At 41.7% G+C, this 25,580-nt stretch overlaps 1 protein-coding gene and 1 non-coding gene across 2 annotated transcripts in view; one reads left to right on the top strand and one right to left on the bottom strand.

Annotated features, from left to right (window-relative positions):
- PRTG (protogenin) overlaps nucleotides 1-18,419 on the bottom strand; it is a 129,731-nt gene extending 111,312 nt beyond the window's left edge. Inside the window, exons 1-2 of the mRNA XM_059670402.1 lie at nucleotides 18,329-18,419; nucleotides 15,795-16,097 (exon numbers count right to left, since the gene is read on the bottom strand). Of these exons, the coding sequence (XP_059526385.1) occupies nucleotides 15,795-16,097; nucleotides 18,329-18,419 (394 nt within the window). The remainder of the gene's footprint in view (nucleotides 1-15,794; nucleotides 16,098-18,328) is intronic.
- Nucleotides 18,420-24,967: 6,548 nt separating this feature from the next.
- On the top strand, nucleotides 24,968-25,071 carry LOC132224099 (U6 spliceosomal RNA). Its single transcript, XR_009450595.1, has one exon. It is a non-coding gene; the product is annotated as a U6 spliceosomal RNA (small nuclear RNA).
- Nucleotides 25,072-25,580: the final 509 nt, after the last annotated feature.

Raw genomic sequence — 25,580 nt, 5'->3', positions numbered from 1 at the left:
GTGATCAGGCCAGCAGGGGGGGCTATTAGGGGCGATCAGGTCAGCAGGGGAAGGCAGTTAGGGGCAATCAGGCAGGCAGGCAGAGGAGTTAGGGGCGATCAGGCAGGCAGGCGAGCGGTTTGGAGCCAGTGGTCCCGGATTGCGAGAGGGAAACTGACAGCCATACATCCCCCGAGGGGTCCCAGATTGGAGAGGGTGCAGACCGGGCTGATGGACTCCCCTCCCCGCACCGTACACAAATTTTGTGCACTGGGCCTCTAGTATCCTTATAAATACAGATACAAAATCTCAACAACTACTAGCAAACTGAATCCAACATCATATCAAAAGGATTATACTGCTCAAATAGGATTTATCCCAAGAATGCAAAGATGCTTCATCTGAAGAAAATAAATCAATGTGATATACAGCATTAACATAACAAAGGAAAACCCTATATGATCATCTCAATTGATACAGAAAAGATAGGTTAAAAAAATCCAACACCTTTTCCTGATAAAACACTCAGAAAACTAGAAACAGACGAACTTCTTCAACATAATACGGGGTATTTAGGAAAACCCACAGTTAACATCATACTTGATAGTAAAAGACAGAAAGCTTTTCCCCTGTAATTTTTTGTGGGGAAGTATTCTATTTTTCAGTTTTCTTTCTCTTACCAGTACATTAGACTCTGAATAGCAGGTGAAGCAAACATTCCTCCATATTGCAAGTGAGGTAACAGTCTTGAAAGAGGTTAATATGACCAAGACTTTCAAGGGCTCAAGGAAACTTTCAATGGGGCCCTATTTCCCAGTTGAATATTATTTCCACAAGTCCTACAAAAGGCAATAAAAACCTGGAAACCTAGCCTCTTTTAGGAAATATCTTAAAAAAACTACACTAACACTCTCTACCACTACCCAAACACACAAAATGCAACATTTATTTACTTAACAGGTGATATTCTCCACTTGGTAAAGGTTGTAAGACTTCTGACAAGTTCTGCAAAACTGCTTGAGGTAAACCTTGTTATTAACCTGTATGTACCGCACATAAGCACTTTCCCATCAGATGTTGCCATCCTTGCAATGATAATAGCCATATTTCTGCTTTAAGAACAGAAAGTGCAAGGTATTCAACATTGTACTGGAAATTCTAGCCAGAGCAATTAGGTAGGAAAAAGATATAAATGACATCCAAATTGGAAGAAAAGAACCAAAACTATTCATTCACCAGTAACATGATTTTATATACAGAAAATTCCAAAGAATCTACAAGAAATCTACTATAGCTTAGCTTATAAATGAATTCAGAAGCGTTTCAGGATAAAAGATCAACATGCATAAAGCTGTTGTCTTTATACAAAACATCAGCAAACTATTCCATTTACAATCCTATCTAATAAAAGAGTAATATGCAAACTAACTGTCACTCCAACACAAAGATGGCGGCGTCCAGTCCTCTCAACCCCGCTGGAGTCCTCCAGTCCTGGGGGGCAATTGCTGAGAGCAGACCCTGCTTGGCCGTAGCCTCAGTGACCTGGGAGTGGCCAAGCGGGCCCCGCAGACAGCAAAGAACCATGGGGAGCAGGCCTAAGCTGTCAGTAGGGCATCCCCTGAGGGCTCTCGGATTGGAGAGGGTGCAGGTCGGGCTGAGGGAACACCTCCCCCCGCCCCCGTGCACGAATTTCGTGCACCAGGCCTCTATCTAAAAGAATAAAATACCTAGGAATAAATTTCACCCAAACAGTGAAAAATGTGTACATTGAAAACTCTGAAACATTGTTGAAAGAAAATAAAAACCTAAATAGTAAAAAGATACACTTTGTGGGTTGGGAGGCCTAATATTATTAATAACACTATAAAAGAGACTGAAAAAGACACAATGGAACTGAAAGATATTCTGTGTTCATGGATTAGAAGAATCAACACAGTTAAAATGTCCATATTACCCAAAGCAATATAAATATTTAATGCAATCCCCATCAAAATGCCAATGTCATTTTTTAAAGAAATAGAACCAAAAAATCATCAGATTTGTGCAGAACCACAAAAGACCCCAAGATAGCCAAAACAATCCGGGGGCGGGGGGGGGAGGGGGACAAAGCCAGAGGTATCACACTATTTAACTTCAAAGTATACTACAGAGCAGTGATAATCAAAACAGCATGGTATTGGCAGAAAAACAGACACAAAGACCAATGGAATAGAATTAAGAGCCCAGAAATAAAACCACATGTATATGGGCAAATAATATTTAACAAAGGAGCAAAAACCACACGATGGAGAAAAGAAAGCCGCTTCAAAAAATGGTGCTGAGAAAATTGGAAAGCCACATGCAAAGGAGTGAAACTAGACTGCAGTTAGTCCTCATGTACAAACTTCAACCTGGATCAAAGACCTAAATGTAAGATGTGAAACAATAAATTATATAGAAGAAAACATAGGTACTAGACCTGTGGAACTTGGTTTTAGAGAGTATTTTATAAATTTGACCTCAAAGGCAAGAAAAGTGAAGGCAAAAGTAAATAAATGGGACTGTATCAAACTAAAAAGCTTCTGCACGGCAAAAGAAACCACCCACAAAACAAAAAGGCAACCAACTGAATGGGAGATGATATTTGCAAACAACAGCTCTAATAAGGGGTTTATATCCAAAATATATGAAGAACTCATACAACTCAACATCAAACAATCCAATTAAGAAATGGGCAGAGGACCTGAACAGACTCTTCTCCCAAGATGACATATAAGTGGCCAACAGATACATGAAAAGATGTTCAACTTTACTAGCTACTAGGGAAATACAAGTCAAAACAACAATGAGATACCACCTCACACCTATTAGAATGGTTATTACCAACAAGATAAGTAATAACAAGTGTTGGAGAGGTTGTGAAGAAGAAGAAACTCTCATTCACTGCTGATAGGAATGTAAATTGTTACAGCCACTATGGAAAACAGGATGGCAGTTCCTCAAAAAATTAAGACATTACCATATGGGTATCTGCTTGAAAAAACTTGAAAACATTTATTTGCAAAGATATATGTAGCCCTATGTTCACTGCAGCACTATTCACAGTGGTCAAGGCATGGAAACAACCAAAGTGCCCTTTGATGGATGATTCGATAAAGAAAATGTGGTACGTATACAATATGAAATACTGTTCAGCCATAAGAAAAGATGAAATACTGTCATTTGCGACAACATGGTTGGACCTTGAGAATAATATGCTAAGCAAAATAAGTCAGTCAGAAAGAGCTAAGAACAATATGATTTTACTCATATGTGGGATATAAAACTGAAACTCATAGACACAGGTAGTTACCAGAGGTTGGGGAGTAGTAAAGGGGGCCAAATATATGGTGACAAAAGATTATTTGACTTTGGGTGATGGGTGAACAATGCAATATACAGATCATGTTATCATAGAAATCTACTCTTGAAGCCTGTATAATCTTATTAAGCAGTGTCACCCCACCAAAAAAAAAAAAAAAAAATACAAGAAACCGATAACAATTAAAACAGTGTGGTACTGGCATAAAGGTAGACATATAGACCAATGGAATAGAAGAGAGTCCAGAAACAAACTCCTATATATCTATGGCCCACTGATTTTTATAAGCGTGCCAAGTCCATTCAATGAGGAATGACTAGCCCCCTCAACAAATAGTGCTGGGACAATTGGATTTACACCTATAATAGTACTTGTATGCCAATGTTCATTGCAGAATTATTCACAATTGCCAAAAGATGGAAACAATCCAAGTGTCCATCAACAGATGACTAGATAAATAAAATGTGGTATATCATACAACGGAATCTTATTCAGCTATAAAAAAGAACAAAGTTCTGATACATACTACAATATGGATGAACCTTGAAAATATTATGCTAAGTTAAAGAAGCAATGCATAAAAGTCCACATATTGTATGATTTCATTTGCATGATGATATTTATAACATGCAAATCTACAGAGACAGAAATTAAATGATTGGTTCCAAGGAATAGGAGAGGGGAGAATTGGGACATGTGGGGTATCCTCATTCCATTGCAGGCTCTATTTAACAAGACACTGAAAATCACTGCTCTATAGCCAACTTCCATCTGGACAGATATATCAGCAAATGCTGAGCCTCTAAAAGGACTGGAGCTCTCTCTCCCTACATTGAGGCTCTAGGCAAGAAAATTAGTTCTTCAAGGTGTTAAGGATAATAAAAACTGAAACACATTAGCAATTTTATTTCAAAATCACCTATTTACTACATCATCAACAACAAAGCCCTATACAAGTAGTAAAAGGTAAGTTGCACAATGATAAAGTCACATATATATGACTAGAGGCCCGGTGCACAAAATTCATGCACGGGGCAGGGTGTCCCTCAGCCCAGTCTGCACCCTCTCCAATCTGGGACCCCTCGAGGGATGTCCGACTTCCCTCCCCTGCAGGCCTGGTCGCCCCAACTGCCCTCCCCTGCTGGCCCAGTCACCCCTAACTTCCCTCCCTTGCCAGCCTGGTCGCCTCTAACTGCCCTCCCCTGCCAACCCGATTACCCCTAACTGCCTTCCCCTGCCGGCCTGGTCACCCCTAACTGCCTTCTCCTGTCAGCCTGGTTGCCCCTAACTGCCCTCCCCTGAAGGCCTGGTCCCTCCAAACTGCCCTCCTCTGCCGGCCCAGTCACCCCTAACTGCCCTCCCTGCAGGCCTGGTCCCTCCCAAATGCCCTCTCCTGCAGGCCATCTTGTGTTGACATGGGGACAGCCATCTTATGTGTTGGAGTGATGGTCAATTTGCATATTACCTCTTTATTATATAGGATATATATATATATATATATATATATATATATATATATATATATATATATATATATTTAATCCACACCAAGGACATGCTTTATTTTTTTAGAGAGACAGGAAGGAGAGAAAGAAACATCAATATGAGAGATAAACATCAATCAGCAGCCTCCTGTATATTCCCTGACTGGGGATTGAACCCATAACCTAGGCACATGCCCTTACCAGGAATCAAACCCACCACTTTGTGGTGTACAGGACAATATTCCAACCAACTGAGCCACACCAGTCAGGGCTAAAGTCATATTTTTGAAATAAATTTTAAGAAATATCTTTAATGTCAGTTTTATTACCCTTCTCTCTTCTATATTCTGGATTTGATGGGATATATTTGAATACTAGAGGCCTGGTGCATGAAAGCCATGCACTTGGGGGAGGGAGGGGCAGTCCCTCAGCCTGGCCTGAGGTCGGGGGTTTCAAAGTCTAGGAGTCTTTGGGGGATGTCCGACTGATGGTTTAGGCCTGCTCCGGCCACCACCCCTGCGCTCGCCAGCCATGAGCCGGGCTCAGGGCTTCTGGCTGAGCGGCTCTCCCCCTGTGGGAGTGTGCTGACCACTAGGGGGCAACTCCTGCGTTAAGCATCTGACCCCTGGTCAGTGTGAGTCATAGTGACTGGTCGTTCTGCCGTTCAGTTGATTTGCATATTAGCCATTCATTATGTAGGATAGAAAGATACATTTCCACACAATACACACCAGAAAGTCTTTATTTGAACATTGCCAATTCACGACTAGGAAGAGCAAACCTGAGCTCTGACCCCAAATCTAGTAGCTGTGCCCTTCAGAAAGGCAGTTATCTCCTTCCAGCTTCATATTCCTTATTTGCAAAACAGAAATCTCTAAAACTGCACATTGTGGCCTTTACTCATGTTAAAAGGAAGACAGAACAACACTGCAGGTCAAACTAGGGAACAAGGACTCTCTACGGACTATAGGATAACTTTTAGGGAATCTCAAGCTTCTCTCTTCAAAATTTTCAATACTAGCATCTTAAAAAGTATTTAAAAATTTAAAGATCAATGGAAAATAATAATGTGTTTTCTTTGTTTCTCTTTTATTTCAATTTTTAAAATGGCACCCCTTTCTGAAAGATGTTTAACAGAATAAAACTTCTGACTTTCAGCTTCTTTCTGTCCTAATAAAGAATGGTACTCCATTCCAATATGGTAAGAAAACTGGTCACTTCTCTACTGACCAGCTGTGTGTCCCGCTATGATTTCTGATTGTACCCCCTGCTAAACAGTAAAATTATCTCCCTGAATAGCAGAGCTTCCTAATTGACACCTGGTGAACTGAAAATTAAACTTGACAAACTTCACAAAAGTGAAATTTCACAGTTTCTTCTGTCTATATACTTTCTTTCATGTATTAATCATCACAGATTTCTAAAAATGTAAATCATCCAGGTAAAGATACTTGCAGGCTTTGAAGAAATCATATTTCACCACCGGGATAAGTTTAGAAATCCCTTTGGTAAAACTTTTGGTAATATTGTTTTACTGAAGTTCATCCCTCACGTAACAGTATGTTCAAAGTTACTGTCAGCCCTGGCCGGGTAGCTCAGTTGGTTAGAGTGTCATCCCGATACGCCAAGGTTGTAGGTTCCATCTCCGGTCAGGGCCCATACAAAAATCAACCAACAAATGCATAAATAAGTGGAACAATAAATATCTCCCCGCCCCCCCCCCCCGCCGCCTCTATTTCCCTCCCTGCCTCCTTCCCTCTCCATTCCCCTCTCTCTCAAATCAATTTTTAAAAAGTATTACTGTCAGGGCATAAAAATGTGGCTTTCTTGAACATATAAAAAGTAAATTCTTTTTATTAAGAAAATAGTAAACACATTTAACTGTAAGAAAAGCTGTAGCTCAATCTCCGTTAAAAAGAAACACCAAAATGGCAATACCAACATCAAAGCATTTTTTTCCTATTATATGTCTATACTGAGGTCAATGTTTTAGTTGAAGTTACTGTAAATCCAATCAGAGGGACTCAAGCTAATTCAGCTTGAAAGCTGGGGGAGAGGGGATTAAATCTTATCTTTCTTAAGAACTGGTGGCAGTGGTGGGGAGCCTGCGTAATCGACTTCCGTTAAAACACATCCTAAGGAAAGTTTAGCAAAACTCTTAACATGAAATCAGCACTTTTTTTAAAAAAACACCGTTTTATAAGCATCAGGATACACTCAATTGTTAGCAGAGCCAGACATCTATTTGTAAAGTTATACCCTCAGACACGATGACAACCTTCAAGCAGCACAACTACCCTGAACTGCCCAGTCTCAGACAAAGTCACTTATTTTTCTAGGCTCTTAAAAATAGTACTGGCTCAAATGTTCACACAGATTTAAGATCTCCCACTCTCCAAAAGCAGATCCCCCTAAGGTTCACGACTAAAGTATGAATTCTTAAAAGTACCAAGTTAAATAACGGCCAAGCTTTAAAATGTTTTTCTCAATGACTTAAATGGTTCTCTTGCGATGTGATTGGACATAAGTCTTATAAAAATAATAAAAACATCCTTTATTGGCCATTTACTTAAAACTACAATGACACTATGTTGTTCAACATCCATCCCCCCCATTTTTCCAGCTACCCGTTTTTTGTTTGTTTTGTTAATCCTCACCGGTGGATAGTTTTCCACTGATTTTTAGGGAGAGTGGAAGAGAGAGGGAAAGACAAGAAAAACATCGATGTGAGAGAAACACATTAATTGCCTCCTGCCTGCTCCCCGGCCAGGGCCTGGGCCAGGTGGAGCCTGCAACCATGGAATCGAACCCAAGACCCTTTGGTCCACAGGTTGACACTCTATCCACTGAACCAAACTGGCTAGGGCCAGCTACCCATTTTTACAGATAGGACAAGGATCAGGATAACTAAATGATTAGGCTAAAGCTGGCTTTGTTCTGCCAAGGGCTATTTAGATATTTATATAACATTATTCGTGGGCCATACAAAATCATTAACTTAATAATGAGCCGGCTCTATTTGGTCAAACACTTAATTAACTCACCCCTAATGCCCTGCAGGGCCGGACCAAAGGATTTCTCAGGCCTTAGACAGCCCATGGGATGGACGTTCCCCGCCCCTAGTCTAAAGTCATACAAGTCACCAGCAATGGAGAAGAAATTAATGCTTGGCTCTCCTTTCTGTTATTCTTCCTGCTTTTTCACAGCAGCTCCCAACAACTCAATAAAGAATACAGCAGCACTAAGAAGATTTACCAAATATTGGCAGTTATCAATTTCATAATGTCTTTATGAAATGACTACAAGAACTCAAGAACATTAAAATTCTATTTTGACATAGATACTATTTTCCTAATTATAAGAAAAAAAATGTGCATTCTCTTCTCTTATTTTGAACTAACTGATGATCTGCCCTACTCTAAATGTTTGGGGGTTTTTTGGAGTAGAACACAGGATACCATATGTTCGTGCAGCTAGCCTTGCTCACAGCATTAGAGCCACTTATTCCAAGATTTTGCTTCCTCTTTTATCCATCTCAACTTGCCAGTTGGGCCACCAGTGATTACTGGCCTCTACAGGTGGTCAATTACAGGTAGCAACATTCATAACTTTTCCTGGCATAAATAACTAACCAAAACAGAAGCACGTACAAAGAGTGATATCTTGGGAAAGGTGGAAGACTATGAAATCCCTGCCCGCTACTAATAAGTAATCTAAGACAATATTTCAATAATAACCAGTCAAAAATTTCCCTGCAACTTTCTATATGCTAATTAACATACTTAAGTGTCTAATTATTTTCCCTTTAGTCACCCCCTGATGCCCTCTCAAGACGCCACTATCTTTACAACATTATCTGCAGGAAGCTAAATTGCTTCTGCCCAAAATAAGTCTATGGTGCCATTGAATTAGCTGAAAAGATTTCTGTTAACCATTCACCCAACAAACCACCTACCACACAGCAAATGTTATTCTCTGGGCTGTTAATCACATACAGTTTTACTTCTCTCCATGCAGAGCATCACAATAGATGTTCTTTAGCATTTACCACACATGGAGATTTCTCATATCTTTTCAACTATGGTGTCCATCACATCAAGAAAATAAAATGGGCTGCATAATCAGGGTTAAATGAAATTTGCATTTACTCTTAGACTAGGTATCCCCCCAAAAAGAGCTAAAATATTGAAATCAAAATGAATGGAACTACAGAAGGGTGAACTCTTAATAATTTTCAATGTACCATGAGTATGAGAAAAGGGTAAAGAGACAATATCACTCAACTCAGAAAAAGACCCAAACACATTTTTAAAAAATCTAGCTTCCTTGGCAATATTTAAAAATAGTAAATGCTTCTCTAATAAATACATTTAGCAGTGTTAACACCAAGTAAAATATCAAGCAAAAGACAGAAACTGTTAAAATGACTAATGACTACCGTATGACTTGGAAATAAATTCTCTATTATTTTCAAAAACATCAGTGGTTCTCAACCAGGGCTGATTTTTGCCTCCAAAACACTTTTTTTTTTTTTTTTGGTTGTCAAAACTGAGATGAGGCACCTGGTATGTCGAGGCTAGGGATGCTGCTACACTGCACCCAACAGTCTCCACAGTGAAGAATTACTATCCCCACATGTCATCTGCACCAAGGTTGAGAAACTCGGAAAATGTAATCCACAGGAAATATTTTTTTTATTTCTTTATGTTACTTTATTTTATTATTATTTGGGGGGGGGGATAAGTGTTGGTGGAGTAGAAAATCCATTTTTAGCAGTACTAAAAATATTACAAAACAATAAAAAGGCTATTTTGGAGGAATATTCCAAAAGAATAAAATTGATTTAGAGAAAGTAGTCTATATAAAGCAGAATCATTTAAAAAAAAACAAACCCTCATAGTCTTCTAAACAGGAATTACTGTAGTTTCACAAAGTGAAATTTTTTTTTAAATTTCCTTTCCAAAGAACTAAACCCAGTGAGGATACAAGTTTGAAACCAGAACCCTGAACAATGATTGCATTCTCCAACTGTCAATTAATCGAGCCATTATAAAAGCAGCTTATAAAATATAGATATATAAACCCAAGAAAAGGGCAAACCCTCCAGAAACTGAGAGAACAAACACTTTTAATTCATGCCTTCTGCTCAGTCTATAAGAATTTGACTTTTAAAGCTCATCAAAAGCAGTTTCTGAGAATCAGAGGTTAAAGAAAAGAAACTGGGAATATAAAAGTCAGGAAAGTATTTGTCAGATTAGTGTCAGAAACCTTTGTGAGGATGATGCCTTTATCCTCTGCAATACATATCCCTACAGCAGTTCACTTGGCTTCAGAATTACAGCCACTGAAGGTAATTCGGTACATTTTTACTGTTTTTGCATGTCACCATTGTCAACTCTTGACTGTGAGCTTATTTTGTGCAGAATACCATGTGAGAGCTACTGCCAATATTGCTGCAATCATTACAATTGTGTCTTCTTCCTCTCTTAATTACCAAGATTTAAATAACTTTAAAAAATGCTTCTATAAAAAGTCTGGACACTATAAACTCCCAGAAGTACTAAAATGGTGCTGACAATGAAAGCTTAATCTGGGGTACAAGTTTTAGGATTTCTCTTAAAAAAAAATCATAGCGGCTTCAAGTATGACCCTCAACAAACTGACTCATTCAACACTATTATTTTTCATATAAATGCTAATTGTCAGGCCCTGGCCAGGTAGTTCATTTGTTTAGACTATCCTCCCCATATACCGAGGTTGTGGGTTCAATCTCAGGTCACGGCACATGTAAGAATCAACCAATGGCCCTAACCGGTTTGGCTCAGTGTATAGAGCGTCAGCCTGAGGACACAAGGGTCCCAGGTTCGATTCCAGTCAAGGGCATGTACCTTGGTTGTGGGCACATACCCTGTGGGGAGTGTGCAGGAAGCAGCTGATAGATGTTTCTCTCATTGATGTTTCTAACTCTCTATCCCTCTCCCCTCCTCTCTGTAAATCATCAATAAAATATATTTTTAAAAAGAATTAACCAATGAATGCATAAATAAGTGGATCAACAAATTGATGTTTCTCTCTCTCACTCTCGCTCTACCTTCCCCCTCTCTCTAAAATCAATTTTAAAAATTAAATAGTAATTTCCAGTTTAAAAGCTGAAAGTAATCAATCCTGAGTGACTATGCTTATGACAGACAAATATCATCTCTCAAATTTGTAGTCAAGAATATTAGTGAGGGATTTCAAAAAAGTAACTTCAAATGCATTTATTTATTAATTGAAAAATGAAAAACTCCTTCAACCTAAAACCCTGGTTAAAAGATTTGTTTTTTGCTATTCTTTTAAATTGCTCTGGACTTCATCAATAGGCTCAGCTGTTAAACTCAGGAGCAATGACATCAAATCCCTGGGCAAACAACTGCTCTAAGTGAGACCCTTTCTCTAGAATCATCAGAGATAGTTGACAAAAAGAGGTACATACCAAATGCCCTTTCAAAATTCCATTAAAAAGCTGGACAGAAACAAAATAAACAAATATATATATAATATATATATATAACAAAGATAAACACACACACACACATACACATACACATACAGTTATAACTCCACCCCTCAGTGGATTTTGCTTTGTTATAAAATAAAATTTCCAACAACTGTGATAAACAGTAAGGTAGTGTTACACATTTCTGAAGATGAGAAATGATCCTCACTAATCAACTGCAAAGTGGGAAAAACTGGTTCCATTACCCAGCGATTATCAGGTACCTGATAAACCTTTTAAGTAGACAGACTCTAAGAACCAAGTGTCATTGTAAATAAGACTGCAGAACCATAAGTGCTTTTACTTCCCTGAGTTAGCTTAGGCAATTTTAAGATGGTCAGTTTTTAAGTTAAACATGTACTTTTGAACCATACCCCCCTCTCTTTCAAGATAATTTTTCTTGGATCCCAGAAAGCTGAACCTTACCTACAGTATTGCTAAATTGATGTCTCTAAATACCTCAGTTCTGTCTTATTTTTCCAAAATCAAATGACTTTTTACTTTTGTGTTAGCACTCTTGAATTAAGGCATGATTTGAGGTGAACATGCACACAGGTAACACTCTGTCCTTTACAGCATGTACAAATCTCAATAAAAAAGTGACAATGTAGCAAAATCTTGGGTCCAAGATCATTAATAAAATTCAAAATTTTGACTAACAGTCTTAAAGCTTTTATCTTTCTCCTTTCAATATACTACCCACCCTCTTTCTTTTTAATATGAATCTTTAATAAATGTTTTTAATATATTTTAACTTCACATTTCAAGATTAACTTTGGGCTATAATTTATATATTATTCTTTAAGATAGAAACCACACTCACAGAACAGTTTTCCATTATTCTCATTCAAAAAAATAAAATTCAAGTTTAATCTCAATTTAAACTGAATGACATTTTATTCATGAAAAACAATCAATATCCTTTTAAAGTTATAGAAATGGAGCCGCCCCCCCCCCCCCCCAAAAAAAAAACCAACAAAAACAAACAACTTTAGGAATGCTAAAACTAATCCCAACTTTTTGGAGAGAAAAAAAAAAATCCATCATCAGGTAAAAATTCCTATGGTCTTCCAGCTACAAATAAATGCTCACTTAAAAAATTATTTTCCATCCAAGTGAACAGTCCTGAAAAACCTACAAAATACAAGCCAGCTTTATGTTCTCTTTCCCTCTACCGTAAAACTTCAATTTCCACCTTTTATGGAAAGGAAATAAACAACTAGCTTCCTGTTCAATCACTAGCTTACAGCCAGTCTTTTACACATCACAGAACACAACCCGCCTCCTCCTTTACTTCTCTCAAATGTCTCTTATCTTAATTTAAACTTGTTGAAATATGAGACCGTTTTACCACACTAATGCTTTCTTATGAAATTTATCTTGCTTCAGCATTGAGAATTCAAGAAACATCAGGATGTCCATACATTACTTCTTACTTCTAAAACATTAGAAGCTCGTGAAGACTTAGCACCCATGAAAGTGAAATTTTGATTTGCCAAAAGTTTAAAATATGGAAATTTATAGGAAACAGTTTAATCTTGTGTTCTTACTATTGTATACAACCAGAAAAAAGGGTCTCCCACCTCACTCCCCTTTCCATTCCAATTACACGAAAATGTAAAACAGCTAAACCGGCTATCAATAAGAAAGGATTACCTTCCTTTAAAACAACAACAACTAAATATTACTTTAACCCTATACTTTCCTTTAAAAATGGGATGCCTTAGATAAACTAAATTCGACAGATTCTTTTGTGCTTGGATGAACAACAGGAAAGCAAAGCCTCCAGGCCTTTTGGGGAGGAACCATGTCCCCCAAGCAGGCTCTGATGTGCTTGGGAGATAAGGCTCCGCGGTGACACTTAAGGAAAGGCCTGTTCACATTTGAATTTCTGCATTCCTCAAGAACAATTCGTGGCAATAGCTAACTTTGCAGAAGAGCTACATGAAAGCTTTGGCCAATGAATGAGGGTCATCTGCTCTTTATCACAAGGGTAAACCTCATCCTGGCCAGTTTCTAACCTTTTAACCCTGTGAATTCCTAATTTACACATGAATAATGGAATTCTTGCCTAGAGTGCAACTTTCAGCTTCTAGTTCCTAAATTCAGAAACCAAGACTTGATTGCCTGTGTGTTAAAAATCTAAAACTTGCCCAGATTAAAGTTTTAGATTTCCAGGTGCTGTATTATTACACCTCTGAAGCAATGCTTGCTGACAAAATCTTTGACCAGAAAATAAAAAGAACATACTTGCACCCCGCTGCTATCAATAACTAGGAGAGAACTAGGTTAAAGCACACACACACAAATCCAGAATGTCCACTTAATGCCTATTCTCTTCCTGTTTAATATGTATTATAGCTTTACCCTGAACACAGGATAAAGTCATTTGAGCCTACATCATTGGGCTTGGCTTCTTAGATATCAGAACTATTTGGTGAGTTCGGAATCTCTAAGAAACCTCATATTTCTAAAGAAAAATCTAAACCCACTATGCATTTCTTATTTTAAATCTATAATACTAAATGCAATGTCTTAGCAAAATACCTCCTCAGAGTTAGATAAAATGTACGCCTATGAAAAGAGGGGTCCTTATAACTGACTACAGTTGATATTTAATAGCAAAGCAATGCTCTAAATAGTTCCATTAGAAAGTTTTTGGCATTTACAATATGAAAACTACTTCACAGGAACCTTCAAAATGATTCACAGGTAATTAAATATTTAGTATAAATTTTTATACAGATACTAAAAAAAAGCCAATACTAACATGTGTTTTGCTGTTACTAACATTTATTACACTGTTCAGACTATGAAATCTGAAAGCTCTGTGTGCGTCCGTAGTATTTCTGGGTACCCGTCAGACTTCCAAGGAGGTCCTGGAGCTAATCTGTGGTCATGACAAATGCCTCATCTTCTCAAGGCCCACCCACCCCCCCCTCCACCTATCCATCTTGCCCTTCTTCTCTCCAGCAAGGTAATACCAGTTACAGTTTCTGGTTTGAAAACACAACATTTCCCAAACCCGGTAAAAAAGAAAAAATTACAGCTCTCTAAAAACAATTCTACAGTAGACAAAAGTTAAATGGAGAACATAATAGAAAAAGCATACTTTCCTGAGAACAGTGCTGCACAGAAAAACCACTACTCAGCCACAAAAATAATTACTGGCCAATGATCACAGCAAAAAAAGAAAGTTTATCAGAAATTCTCTCAGGTTTATGCTATTCTTGGGGTGGGGGGAGAGACTAGAATTGGAAACTTCTCTACTTTTCTGGCATATTTCAATATAAAAGTATCTTTTCTTGCAATTTATTTTCCACAATTGTTGTATAAATAAAATAAACTGCTAAATGAATCTGATATTAATATGGCCATAGACAGTTACAATAAGATCACCTAGGAAACCCCTGCCAATAGCTCCCTAAATTTCAACTGTGTAGTCTTTGAAGAAACTATTTCCTAAAGATTATGCCTTCATGTCAACAGCTCCCTGTTCCTATCGTTCCATCTTTTAAATGATCAGTTTCAAAGTATAGTGCAGAATCTATTTTTTGTGGATCAACAAAAGCATGTTAAGTAGGGTGCCTGTACAACTTTTTAAAAGATACAGTTGTGTGGGTTTTTTTTTTAAGATTTAAATTGTCCATTATAATGCTGAGTGCTGTGCTGCAGTGTTTGGTCACCTGAAGAGGTGGAAGGCCTCAGTGGGAACAAGGAGTACTCTATCTTGGACCTATCTTTACACCCACCCAACAGTCATCAGGTCAACCTCCAAGCAATGGATCTCCTGGACAGTGGTTGATCTGATGGGGCTGTTAATACAAAGGAAATCATTAGACAGCAAACTTTATGACAACTGGAAAAAGGTGAGCAGATCTGGTTTAAGTCCATTAGGCATAATATGGAAATGGCCTTAATCTCTTTCTCTCTCAGCAGGAAAAGACTAGGAATACTTCAAAGGCTTGAGAGTTACTGACCAATGCCCTCGCTTACAATTAAAAGCAACATGGGTGATCTTAAAGTGGTCAGAGCAATGGAAGGTTGAGCTATAAGAAAGATTTAGCACTCCAGATTTACAAAGCAGAAAGATTTGCTAGTAATTTTTAAAATTCAATTATTCTTTTACAAAAGATTCGATTTTTAGAACAACAGTTGTTGTGTTAGCCAAACTTTTACTCTCAACTCTCCTCACTTCAAATTTACATAAAGCCACATCTACAGGTTTTGGTGTTCTTAACCTAATTTAACTTTTGTACTCAATCACTCCAGTTGAATTTACATTTCCACCCCCTCAGATTTTTCTGCATGCCTTTTGTTGGCATCAACTAATAGCTCCAGGAAAATTCCTAATGTTTGTATGACTTTAGGATTAGCATATAAATGAGTTGAAAAAATAATGAGAATATAGCAATGAAAAAAATGTAAAACAATCAAGAACTTAAACACTTACTTGATAAGGTCAGATGAGCTTTTTGACTAAGAATGGCTCCATATTTGTTCATCGCCAAGCACTGATAAAATCCTTCATCCGACTGCTCTCCTCGCTTGCCCTCCACCTCACTGATGTATAAAGAGCCGTTAGACAGAACCTGGATCCGTTTATTTTCAGACATTTTTGCTCCATTTTTCAACCATGTGACCTTAACAGGAATTTCTCCATGAGCCTGGCAATCTAACATGACTGGGTCCTTTCTTGTGACAGTTACATCCTGTGGTTCGTTTACAAAAAACAGTTCGCTAAAGCACCACATTCCTATAATGAAAAGGGGGAAAGGTATGTCCAGAATTATAGGTATAACATCATTTCTTCACACACAATTGTAAAACACATATTCAGGGTGTACTAAGACAAAGTTTAACAAACCATATTAGTTCACTCCCAAACATCTTAATAAACCATCTAAGTTTCAGCAAGCCTTTTCAACAAATCAGAAATATCACCTTTTACAACATCCACACTAAAAGCATGGGGAAGATTTCCATAACGTGTATGCCTTGTAAGAATTCTGTTCTCAAGTTTCTTGCTAGAGTTTCAAAATCATCAGAACTCCGGAGCACAAGCTGTTTGCTACTTTTACAAGCTTGTCAAAAAGATCTTGAACAGAGTAAGTCGTAAAAGTCTAATTTTACAAGAAATCATTAGCAAAACTCCAACTCTGTGAACAAGCAAGTTTATTTCCTTGCCCCTTGAAGTGTTTTTGGAGGCCTGGCACCTACCCCTTTGAGAAGAGCGTTTATCTTTTGTGACAAATTACAAGTTTGCATTTTTACATCTGCCCTTTTACAGCAAGGACTGTCTCCTCTCCTGGAAAGAGACCCATTTACTTAATGTCTCCAGAGTCAGGTAGATATTTAAAGGACAGACAATTTGACTTCGAAAAGTTGGTAACTCTTGCTGCTTGTACTCAGTGGGTGATCGGATTAGGAAACTTTTATTTCTTTTTTCTTTTTTTTTTTTTTTTTTTGGAACTGCCAACTGTTGGAAAAAAATGCGTGACTAATTGGTCCTTACTGTCTAACAGGGCTAAGAGATTGCTTAATCAACCAGTACGCTTTTTATCAGAGCAGAGGACAGGTTTTATCCTAGGTATACAGATTGCCCTCTCTCCCCTCCAGGATCCTACGACCACCTAATACCTTGTCACCTCTTGCATTCAGTGCAAAGGCTAAAAGTCTTGCCCCCCCCCCCCCCAGCTGAACGTTAGGGGTTCGGAGGGAACGTTTCATCTTCCTTCTGATTGTTTTGAACCCTTGAGTACAAATCTCCGGGATTGGTCTCTGTCTCTGAGCGAGGCCGGTTCGCGGGAACCTCCCACCCTGGTCACGCTCCCACACCCAGGCTGACAACTGCTAATGCGTGCCCAGGGCGCAGCGAGCGACCCTAACTGCCCCGCGCGCTGGAGGGCCACTCCGGAAGGCGCCCATTGTGTTTCCGAGTCAGATCTCACTTTGATCCTTTTCTCATGCTAACAGAAAACTAACTCCTCCAGAAAAAAAGAAAAAGAAAAAAAAAAGTCAGTCCGCGGTTTGTAACCTGCAGATAAATAAAACCACCCATTCGCCTGAACACTTCTCCCACCCCCAACCACCGCATCCACTTTACACTTTTTATCTCTTTTGAGGATAACCAACACAGACACAAAAGAAAAATGAGTTCATCCGAAGTTGGCGCACGGCTAACCTGGAGTTTGAAGGGTTTATTCAGGGTCGCACACTCCTCAAGCCCTGCCCCAAAATACCTGGCTGCGAGCAGTAACTCCTATTTAGACGCCTCCCCTCTCGGGTTCGGGTCCCTTTATCCCCTCGGGGACACAAATCCGCCACGCTACTTCGAACCCTCTTCTTTTCCCAATTCCACCCCTCCCGTCTCCCCCTCGCTCCATCCATCCGGATGCTGGAAAGTGGGGGCTCCAGGGGTGCCGACCTGGGCGCTGAGTGTACCTTTTCTCTCCCCCTCCACCAACCCCCCAAAAAACGTGGGGGAGTCCCCACTGCAAAGCCGGATCGCCTCGCGGAACCCCGGCGCCCCCTGCGTGGTGAGTCCGCCACTGAGGAAACAATATAAATAAAGCCACGTGCGGCCGCGGCGGGCAGGCGGGCAGGCGGGCAGGCGGGCGGGCGGGCGGGCGGGCGGGCGGCGCGGGGGCCGGACGCGCTGCAGAGGCGAGGACGCAGCCGGAGCGCGGACAATGGCGCGAGGAGGAAGGGGCGCGAGTGGACAGCGGGCGCCCCGCGCTGCAGCCCGCGCCCAGGGGCAGCGCCGTGGGAGGAGCGCGCGCTGGGAGAGGCTCCCCCAGCTCTGCCCGCGCCCCCCGGCCCCTCGCGCCTCCAGCCACCGCTCCCGACCGGCTGCAGGGAAGAGACCGGGACCGGGGTCAGCGCCACCGCGGAGAACCCCGCCGCCCCCGCCACGCAGCCCGCGCCCCCTCCGCCCGGCCCACTCGCGCCCCCCAGGCGCGGAAGCGCAGAAGGACGCGCGCCCACCTGGAACGGAGCCGAGGAGCAGCAGGAGCGCGCGGAGCAGCAGCATCCCCGGCGGCCGCGGCCGGGCGAGGGGTCGCAGGGAAGGCGCCATTCAGCGGGGCTGCGCGGGCATGCTCCCCGCCGCCCGCCGCCGTCGTCCGCCCCCGGCGCCCGCCCCCGCAGCTCCCCGCGCGCGGCTGGACGCGTGCAACCCGGGCTTCCCGCTCGGGCACCGGCGTGGCGCGGCCCGGCTCGCCCCGGTCTCGGTGTGTCGCTGCGGCGAGGCCGGCGCACGGACACCCGCTCGCAGGAGGCGGGGGACCCGGAGAGTCCGGCCTGGGGGCGGAGTGAGGCGGCGGCTGGGGGCGGGGGCGCGGAGTGGACAGCACCGCGCTGCCGGCCCGCGGACTACTTTCTACATCTGGCCCCTGGTCTGGGCACCGCGAAGTCGGCGCGGCCGGCGGAGGGAGACGGTGGGAAGGGGCGAGGGGGGGGGGGGGCCGTGGCGACAGGGTCGCGGCCTGGGGAGGGGGGCGGGCCGCGCCGGACAATGCACCTGGGGGTCAAGCCCCGGCTGAGGGTCTCCGGCCCGCGTCCCCGCCCCCTCTGCCTCGCCGCCACCGTCGAGGACTGAGCAGCCACAAAGGCCGAGCCTCCCGGCCAGCCTGCCCCCGGGGCCCCTCTCCCGCCGGCTTGTTTAGGATTCAGGGAAGGAGGGGCGGGGTGGGGGAGGGATGGTGTTGAGAGACGGGGAAAGGCCGGAGACTTCTCCCCTGATGGCCCCTGCCCATCCCCCCGCGGCTCTCTCACTCTGGGGCCCTGCGGAGGGAACTGGCCCTTTCCCACTTCAGAGATTTGTCCGGAGACTGGAGGCATCCCCGGGCGATAAGCCCCACGTGTGGGGACAGTTCTTCGCCTCCTCGGCCCCATCAGAAGCAGCGCTAATTAAAAGCATCTCCTGCGAGCCCTGAAGCGAACCATTATCTTTTGGGGAGATGTTTTCTTCTCTCTCGAGTTAGTCCAAGTTGTGTGGGTCGTGAGAACTGTGCACACAAAAGGCCCTGTCCTAAGTGTTGGAGATTAGACTCTGGGCGACTAGGTCTGGGCAACTAGGCGTTGTTAGCCTGACCACCTGGTCAGAAGGTAAACGTGACTGGGGAAGACTTAAGTGTTGTGAACTTGTTCACATCTCTTAAAATCAGGCATAACAAGAGCACGGAAAAGGTACATTTTACAAATGTAATCCGATGGCTAAACATGTGGATCATAGCGTTACAAGTGGATTAGCAAATGGCACAGGAATCTATAAATCTATGGCACACGATGAGGGTACAGGCTAAAAGCTCACCTTAAGGAAAAGTGCTGGCAGAAAGCTAGTTTTTGTCACTAAGACAAAATCCTCCTTATGAAAAAAAAAAAAAATGTGGGGAGGGGGGTCAACAGTTTTAGAACATCTCTTGGGAGGGCAGCACTACCCTTGCTGGAAGCTTACTGCAAAAAGGATCAGTCTACTAAAGGATTCCTACTTAACTGCATGGAAGACAGTAAAATCTTGGCTATATTGCCTCCAAAGTCTTACTTAAAATTTACATGAATTCGAACTATTTTTAAGCATCAGAATAAAGGTTCTTTAGAAGTAATAAAATGAAACGTTTACAAGGATGTTTTAAATGCCCGATAAGTCAAATTTACACAGAATTCTATTCCTGGGCGCCACTAAACTCGGCTTTTAAAACCGCATGACACTCTTCCCCTCTTGACTCCCCGCTCCCTGTTCCCTTCCGGTCGGCCCAAATGCTGATATTTTCTGGATAAGAACGGCTAGTAAGATGCTCGTTTGCCTTCTTTCTTGAATAAATAAGAAGCATAAGGGCTGGAGGAGGGGAGGGATGAGCTAACAGCAAGGGAAGAACTTTTTTTTTAACCTGTACTTTGTCTTTTCTTTAACATTTCAATTAGTCATAGGAGACTTTGATTCTAATGCAATGGCTTTGGACCTTGAGTTGCACTGGGGAAGAACATAGCATTGCATCTAACATGAAATAAAATAATATGTGTAACATAAATAATATATAATGTAATGTGACTTAACAAACTTTTCTGATGTAGTTACTGTCCCTTGTTGGGCAGCAAAAACCTTAGATGAATGTACTTATTAAATGTGTAGTATACCCAAGATCACTCATTAGTAAATGGTAACAGGGAAATAGAATCCCACATCTTCCGATTTGTTTTTTGCTTTTGCTTTTTCTACTGTGATCTTTCTGTTCTTTATATTTAAATAATTTAATTTAAACTTCTCTCCTTTTTTCTTTCTTCCCTTCCCTTCTTTTTTTCTAAACACCTACTCCTGTTGGCTTCAGAATTTATGGCATACTTCTTTAAATAACACAGTACATGTCTTCTCAGACAATTACATTTCCTTTCATGTACAATACTTCTCTTGTATGATGTACTAGCTGCATACACCACTTTGGGGCTTGTTTCCCAGTTCTCGAATGCTCCACCATTCCAGCACAGCTTCTTGCATGTAGTGAGTGACTACAGTTCAAATTTCAGTGTGACATAGACAAGTTATTATGCTCTCAAAAGTTATCTATTTAATGGGAACAAGTATAATACCAATAGCTGCTATAACATAATATAATGCTTGGGAAATACCTGGTGCAAGCTCTATAAATAGGTACCATCATAATTTAGTAAGTAAATATCCCCAATAGTGACAAATCTTTATCCTCTCAGAGTTGGCTTAATTTTTAAATATTCAAGTTTTAAAGAGTCAATTCTGATTGGTGTCTACGCTGATGACTTCTTTGAATAGTCCCTGAAATAGTCCTAAAAGGGGTAGAAGTGCCTGGGTGTTTAAATTCCCAAACTTGCCCCCTCGAAGGATAAATCTCATTGAGATAAGTACCTAAGCTCTATTTTGTTTTTATATTCTAAAACAAGGACAATTATTTTCAGGCTGAAACAAGGAGAGCCTATATAGTTTTTTAAAAGAACTGAAATCTGAGGGTAGGTTGCGGGGGGGGGGGGGGGGGGAGGAATTGGGTTCTGTTAAATAAATTCACGTCTCCTGGCATAACTTTGGGGGGGAAAGTCACATAATTTTACCCATCAAATTATGGAGCTGTACTAAACGATCTTCAAGCATTATGACCCCTAAACATTACCTGGTTCTATGGATTGAGGAAATGCAGCATAAGTCTGGAGTTGTTTAATTTTTCATTTAACAAATGTTTATTGAGATCCTACTATGTTGGTTAGAAGGCCAGGCCCTGGATGAGGATCACATGCTATGATCATCACGTAATTCCAGAAAGCACTCACTGATGAGCTTTCAGAATGTTGCCACCAGAAACGTTCTGAAAAGGTTTAGCTTTAAAAGGGGTGGTGAGATACGGAGAACCAAGATGGCGGCATAGGTTAACGCCGGAGTTTGCTGCTTTGAACAACTACTTCAAAAGTGAAACTAAAACACAGAACGGACATCACCCAGAACCACAGGAACGCTGGCTGAGTGAAGTCCTACAACTAGGAGGAAAGAGAAACGCATACGGACACTCAGAGGAGGCGCAGTGCTGAAGTCAAATTCTGAGGTGCGGAGTGTGCGGAGCGGGCTGGCGGCGGAGGGCGCGGTTGGCGTTTTCAATCGGGAGGGAGTCGCAGACTCTGAGCTCCAGATCCGGGCGAGTCTTTAGGGACCCAGACTCAAACGGGAGAAGCGGGACTGTCTGGCTTCGGTCAGAGCGAGTGCAGCTTTCTCTCCGAGCTTTGCTGCAGGTGCTGGGACTCAGAGAGGCAGAGCCCCTGGGGACAGGACTGAGAGCCGCCATAACTGCTCTCTCTGGCCCACCCTGTTGATCCTGTGCGACCCGCCCTGCCCACGCCCTGCACAGAGGCATTTGCCGGATAGCCTCAGGCAAAGGCTAGATTAGCACCTCCCTAGAGGACAGAAGTTCTCTCACTGCTGACACAGCTGATTCTCATAGCCACTTGGCCTGGAGGTCAAACCCTCCCTGGAATTTGCTACAACAATCAAGATTTATCTATAAGACTTCGAACAAAGACCACTAGGGGGTGCACCAAGGAAGCATAACAAAATGCGGAGACAAAGAAATAGGACAAAATTGTCAATGGAAGAAATAGAGTTCAGAACCACACTTTTAAGGTCTCTCAAGAACTGTTTAGAAGCTGCCGATAAACTTAATGAGATCTACACGAAAACTAATAAGACCCTCGATCTTATATTGGGGAAACAACTAGAAATTAAGCACACACGGACTGAAATAACGAATATTATACAGACGCCCGACAGCAGACCAGAGGAGCGCAAGAATCAAGTCAATGATTTGAAATGCGAGGAAGCAAAAAACATCCAACCGGAAAAGCAAAATGAAAAAAGAATCCAAAAATGCGAGGATAGTGTAAGGAGCCTCTGGGACAGCTTCAAGCGTACCAACATCAGAATTATAGGGATGCCAGAAGATGAGAGAGAGCAAGATATTGAAAACCTATTTGAAGAGATAATGACAGAAAACTTCCCCCACCTGGTGAAAGAAATAGACTTACAGGTCCAGGAAGCGCAGAGAACCCCAAACAAAAGGAATCCAAAGAGGACCACACCAAGACACATCATCATTAAAATGCCAAGAGCAAAAGATAAAGAGAGAATCTTAAAAACAGCAAGAGAAAGAAACTCAGTTACCTACAAGGGAATACCCATACGACTGTCAGCTGATTTCTCAACAGAAACTTTACAGGCCAGAAGGGAGTGGCAAGAAATATTCAAAGTGATGAATACCAAGAACCTACAACCAAGATTACTTTATCCAGCAAAGCTATCATTCAGAATTGAAGGTCAGATAAAGAGCTTCACAGATAAGGAAAAGCTAAAGGAGTTCATCACCACCAAACCAGGATTATATGAAATGCTGAAAGGTATCCTTTAAGAAGAGGAAGAGGAAGAAAAAGGTAAAGATACAAATTATGAACAACAAATATGCATCTATCAACAAGTGAATCTAAGAATCAAGTGAATAAATAATCTGATGAACAGAATGAACTGTTGATTATAATAGAATCAGGGACATAGAAAGGGAATGGACTGACTATTCTTGGGGGGGAAAGGGGTGTGGGAGATGTGGGAAGAGACTGGACAAAAATCGTGCACCTATGGATGAGGACAGTGGGTGGGGAGTGAGGGCGGAGGGTGGGGCGGGAACTGGGAGGAGGGGAGTTATGGGGGGGAAAAAAAGGGAACAAATGTAATAATCTGAACAATAAAGATTTAATTAAAAAAAAAAAAAAAAACAAACAAAAAAAAAAGGGGTGGTGATTCTTCATGGGTTGCAAAAGGATGCAGCTCCTGTGGAAAACAGTATGGAGATTCCTCAAAAAATTAAAAATAGAACTACAGTCCCACTTCTGGGTAAATATCCAAAATAATTTAAAAGGTAGTATCTTGAAGAGGTACTTGCACATCTATGTTGATTGCAACCTTATTCACAATAGCCAAATCATGGAAACAACCTAAATGTTCATCAACAGATGAATGGGTAAGAAAAGGAAATATTATTTAGAGAATGAAGTCCTGTTGTATGCTAGCTACAACATGAATGATACTTGAGGACCTTATGTTGTGAAATAAGCCGGTCACAAAAAGACAAGTAATGCATGATTCCACTAATATGAGGTATCTAAAGTAATCAAACTCAGAAACAGAAAGTGTAGTGGTGGTTGCCCAGGGGCTAGAAGGAGCAGGAAACAGGGAGTTGTGGTTCAAGGGTATGGCGTTTCAGTTATGCAAGATGAAAAAAGTTCCACATGGAACAGACTGACATATCTCAGATCAGGGGTAGAGATGGAAAGAGATTAACCAAAGAACTTAAATACATTCTAGAGGCCCAATGCACGAAATTCGTGCAAGGGCCTTGGCCCCAGCCTCTGTCTGCTGTGGCCAGAGGCCTCTGCTGCCTCTGCTGTGGCCCCTATCCGCTGTGGCTTTGGCTGGAAGGAAGGATGTCTGGAAGGACATCTGGTCTAATTAGCATATTATGCTTTTACTAGAGGCCCGGTGCACGAATTCATGCATGGGTGGGATCCCTCGGCCTGGCCGGTGATCAGGGCTGATCAGGGCCAATCGGGGCTGGCCAGCCAGGGAGAGGGACCATGGGAGGTTGGCCGGCCGCAGGAGGTTGGCTGTGGGAGTGCACTGACCACCAGAGGGCAGCTCCTGCTTTGAACATCTGCCCCTGGGGTCTGTGCACATCATAGCAACCGGTCGTTTGGTCAACTGGTTGTAATGGTTGCTTAGGCTTTTATGTATATAGATTATTATAGATATGCATAGCCAATGGACACAGACAATAGTGTGGTGAAGGCAGGAGCTGGGAGGAGGGGGGCTAAGGGAGGGGAAGAATTTTGAGAGATATCTGTAATACTCCTCAGCAATATTTTTAAAAAGAAAAAAGTTTTACAGATCTGTTGTACAATAATATGGATATGGTTAACAATACTGTAATGTATACTTAAAATTGTTAAGAGTAAATTTATATGGTGTGGTGTTTTACCACAGTTTTTAAAAAGTGGATTGTAAATCCATAGGAAAAGCAGTGATGGTAATAACAAGGCAGAAACCAAGGCAGAATACATAGATCAGTGCTTGCTTCGGCAGCCCATATACTAATATTGAAATGATACAGACATTGTCATGGTCCCTGTGCAAGGATGACATGCAAATTTGTGAAGTGTTTCATATTTTTGCCTGGGTTGTGGGCTTGATCCCTAGTGTGGGGTGTGTAGGAGGCAGCCGATCAATGATTCTCTCTCATCCCCTCTCCCTTTCTCTCTGAAATCAATAAAAAATACTTTTTTACAAAAAGAAAGAAAAAGAATAGATAGATCAGGGTAGTTCAAGGAAAATGGAAAAGCAAACACATTTTTATTTCAACAAGACAGTTGAGTCCTGACCGGTGGTTCAAAGGTTAGAACTTTGGCCCATGAACCGAAGGGTCGCAGGTTTAATTCTGGTCAAAGACACATACCTGGGTTGCAGGTTCCCTGCCCTGGTTGGGGCATGTGTGGGAGGCAACCAATTGATGTGGCTCTCTCATCTCGATGTTTCTCTTTCTGTTCTCTCTCCTCTTCCCCCCTCCCTTCCATTCTCTCTAACATCAATGGGAAAAAATATCCTCCATGAGGATTAACAACAAAATCGGACCACCCACAGCTCATGATATTCTTATGAAGAAATATTGATTGGATGTTAAAG

This window comes from Myotis daubentonii, chromosome 1 (genome assembly GCF_963259705.1).
Source record: "Myotis daubentonii chromosome 1, mMyoDau2.1, whole genome shotgun sequence".
Classification (NCBI taxonomy): Eukaryota; Metazoa; Chordata; class Mammalia; order Chiroptera; family Vespertilionidae; genus Myotis; species Myotis daubentonii.
Note: the sequence above shows the minus strand (reverse complement) of the source record. Positions and strands in the feature narration are given on the sequence as shown.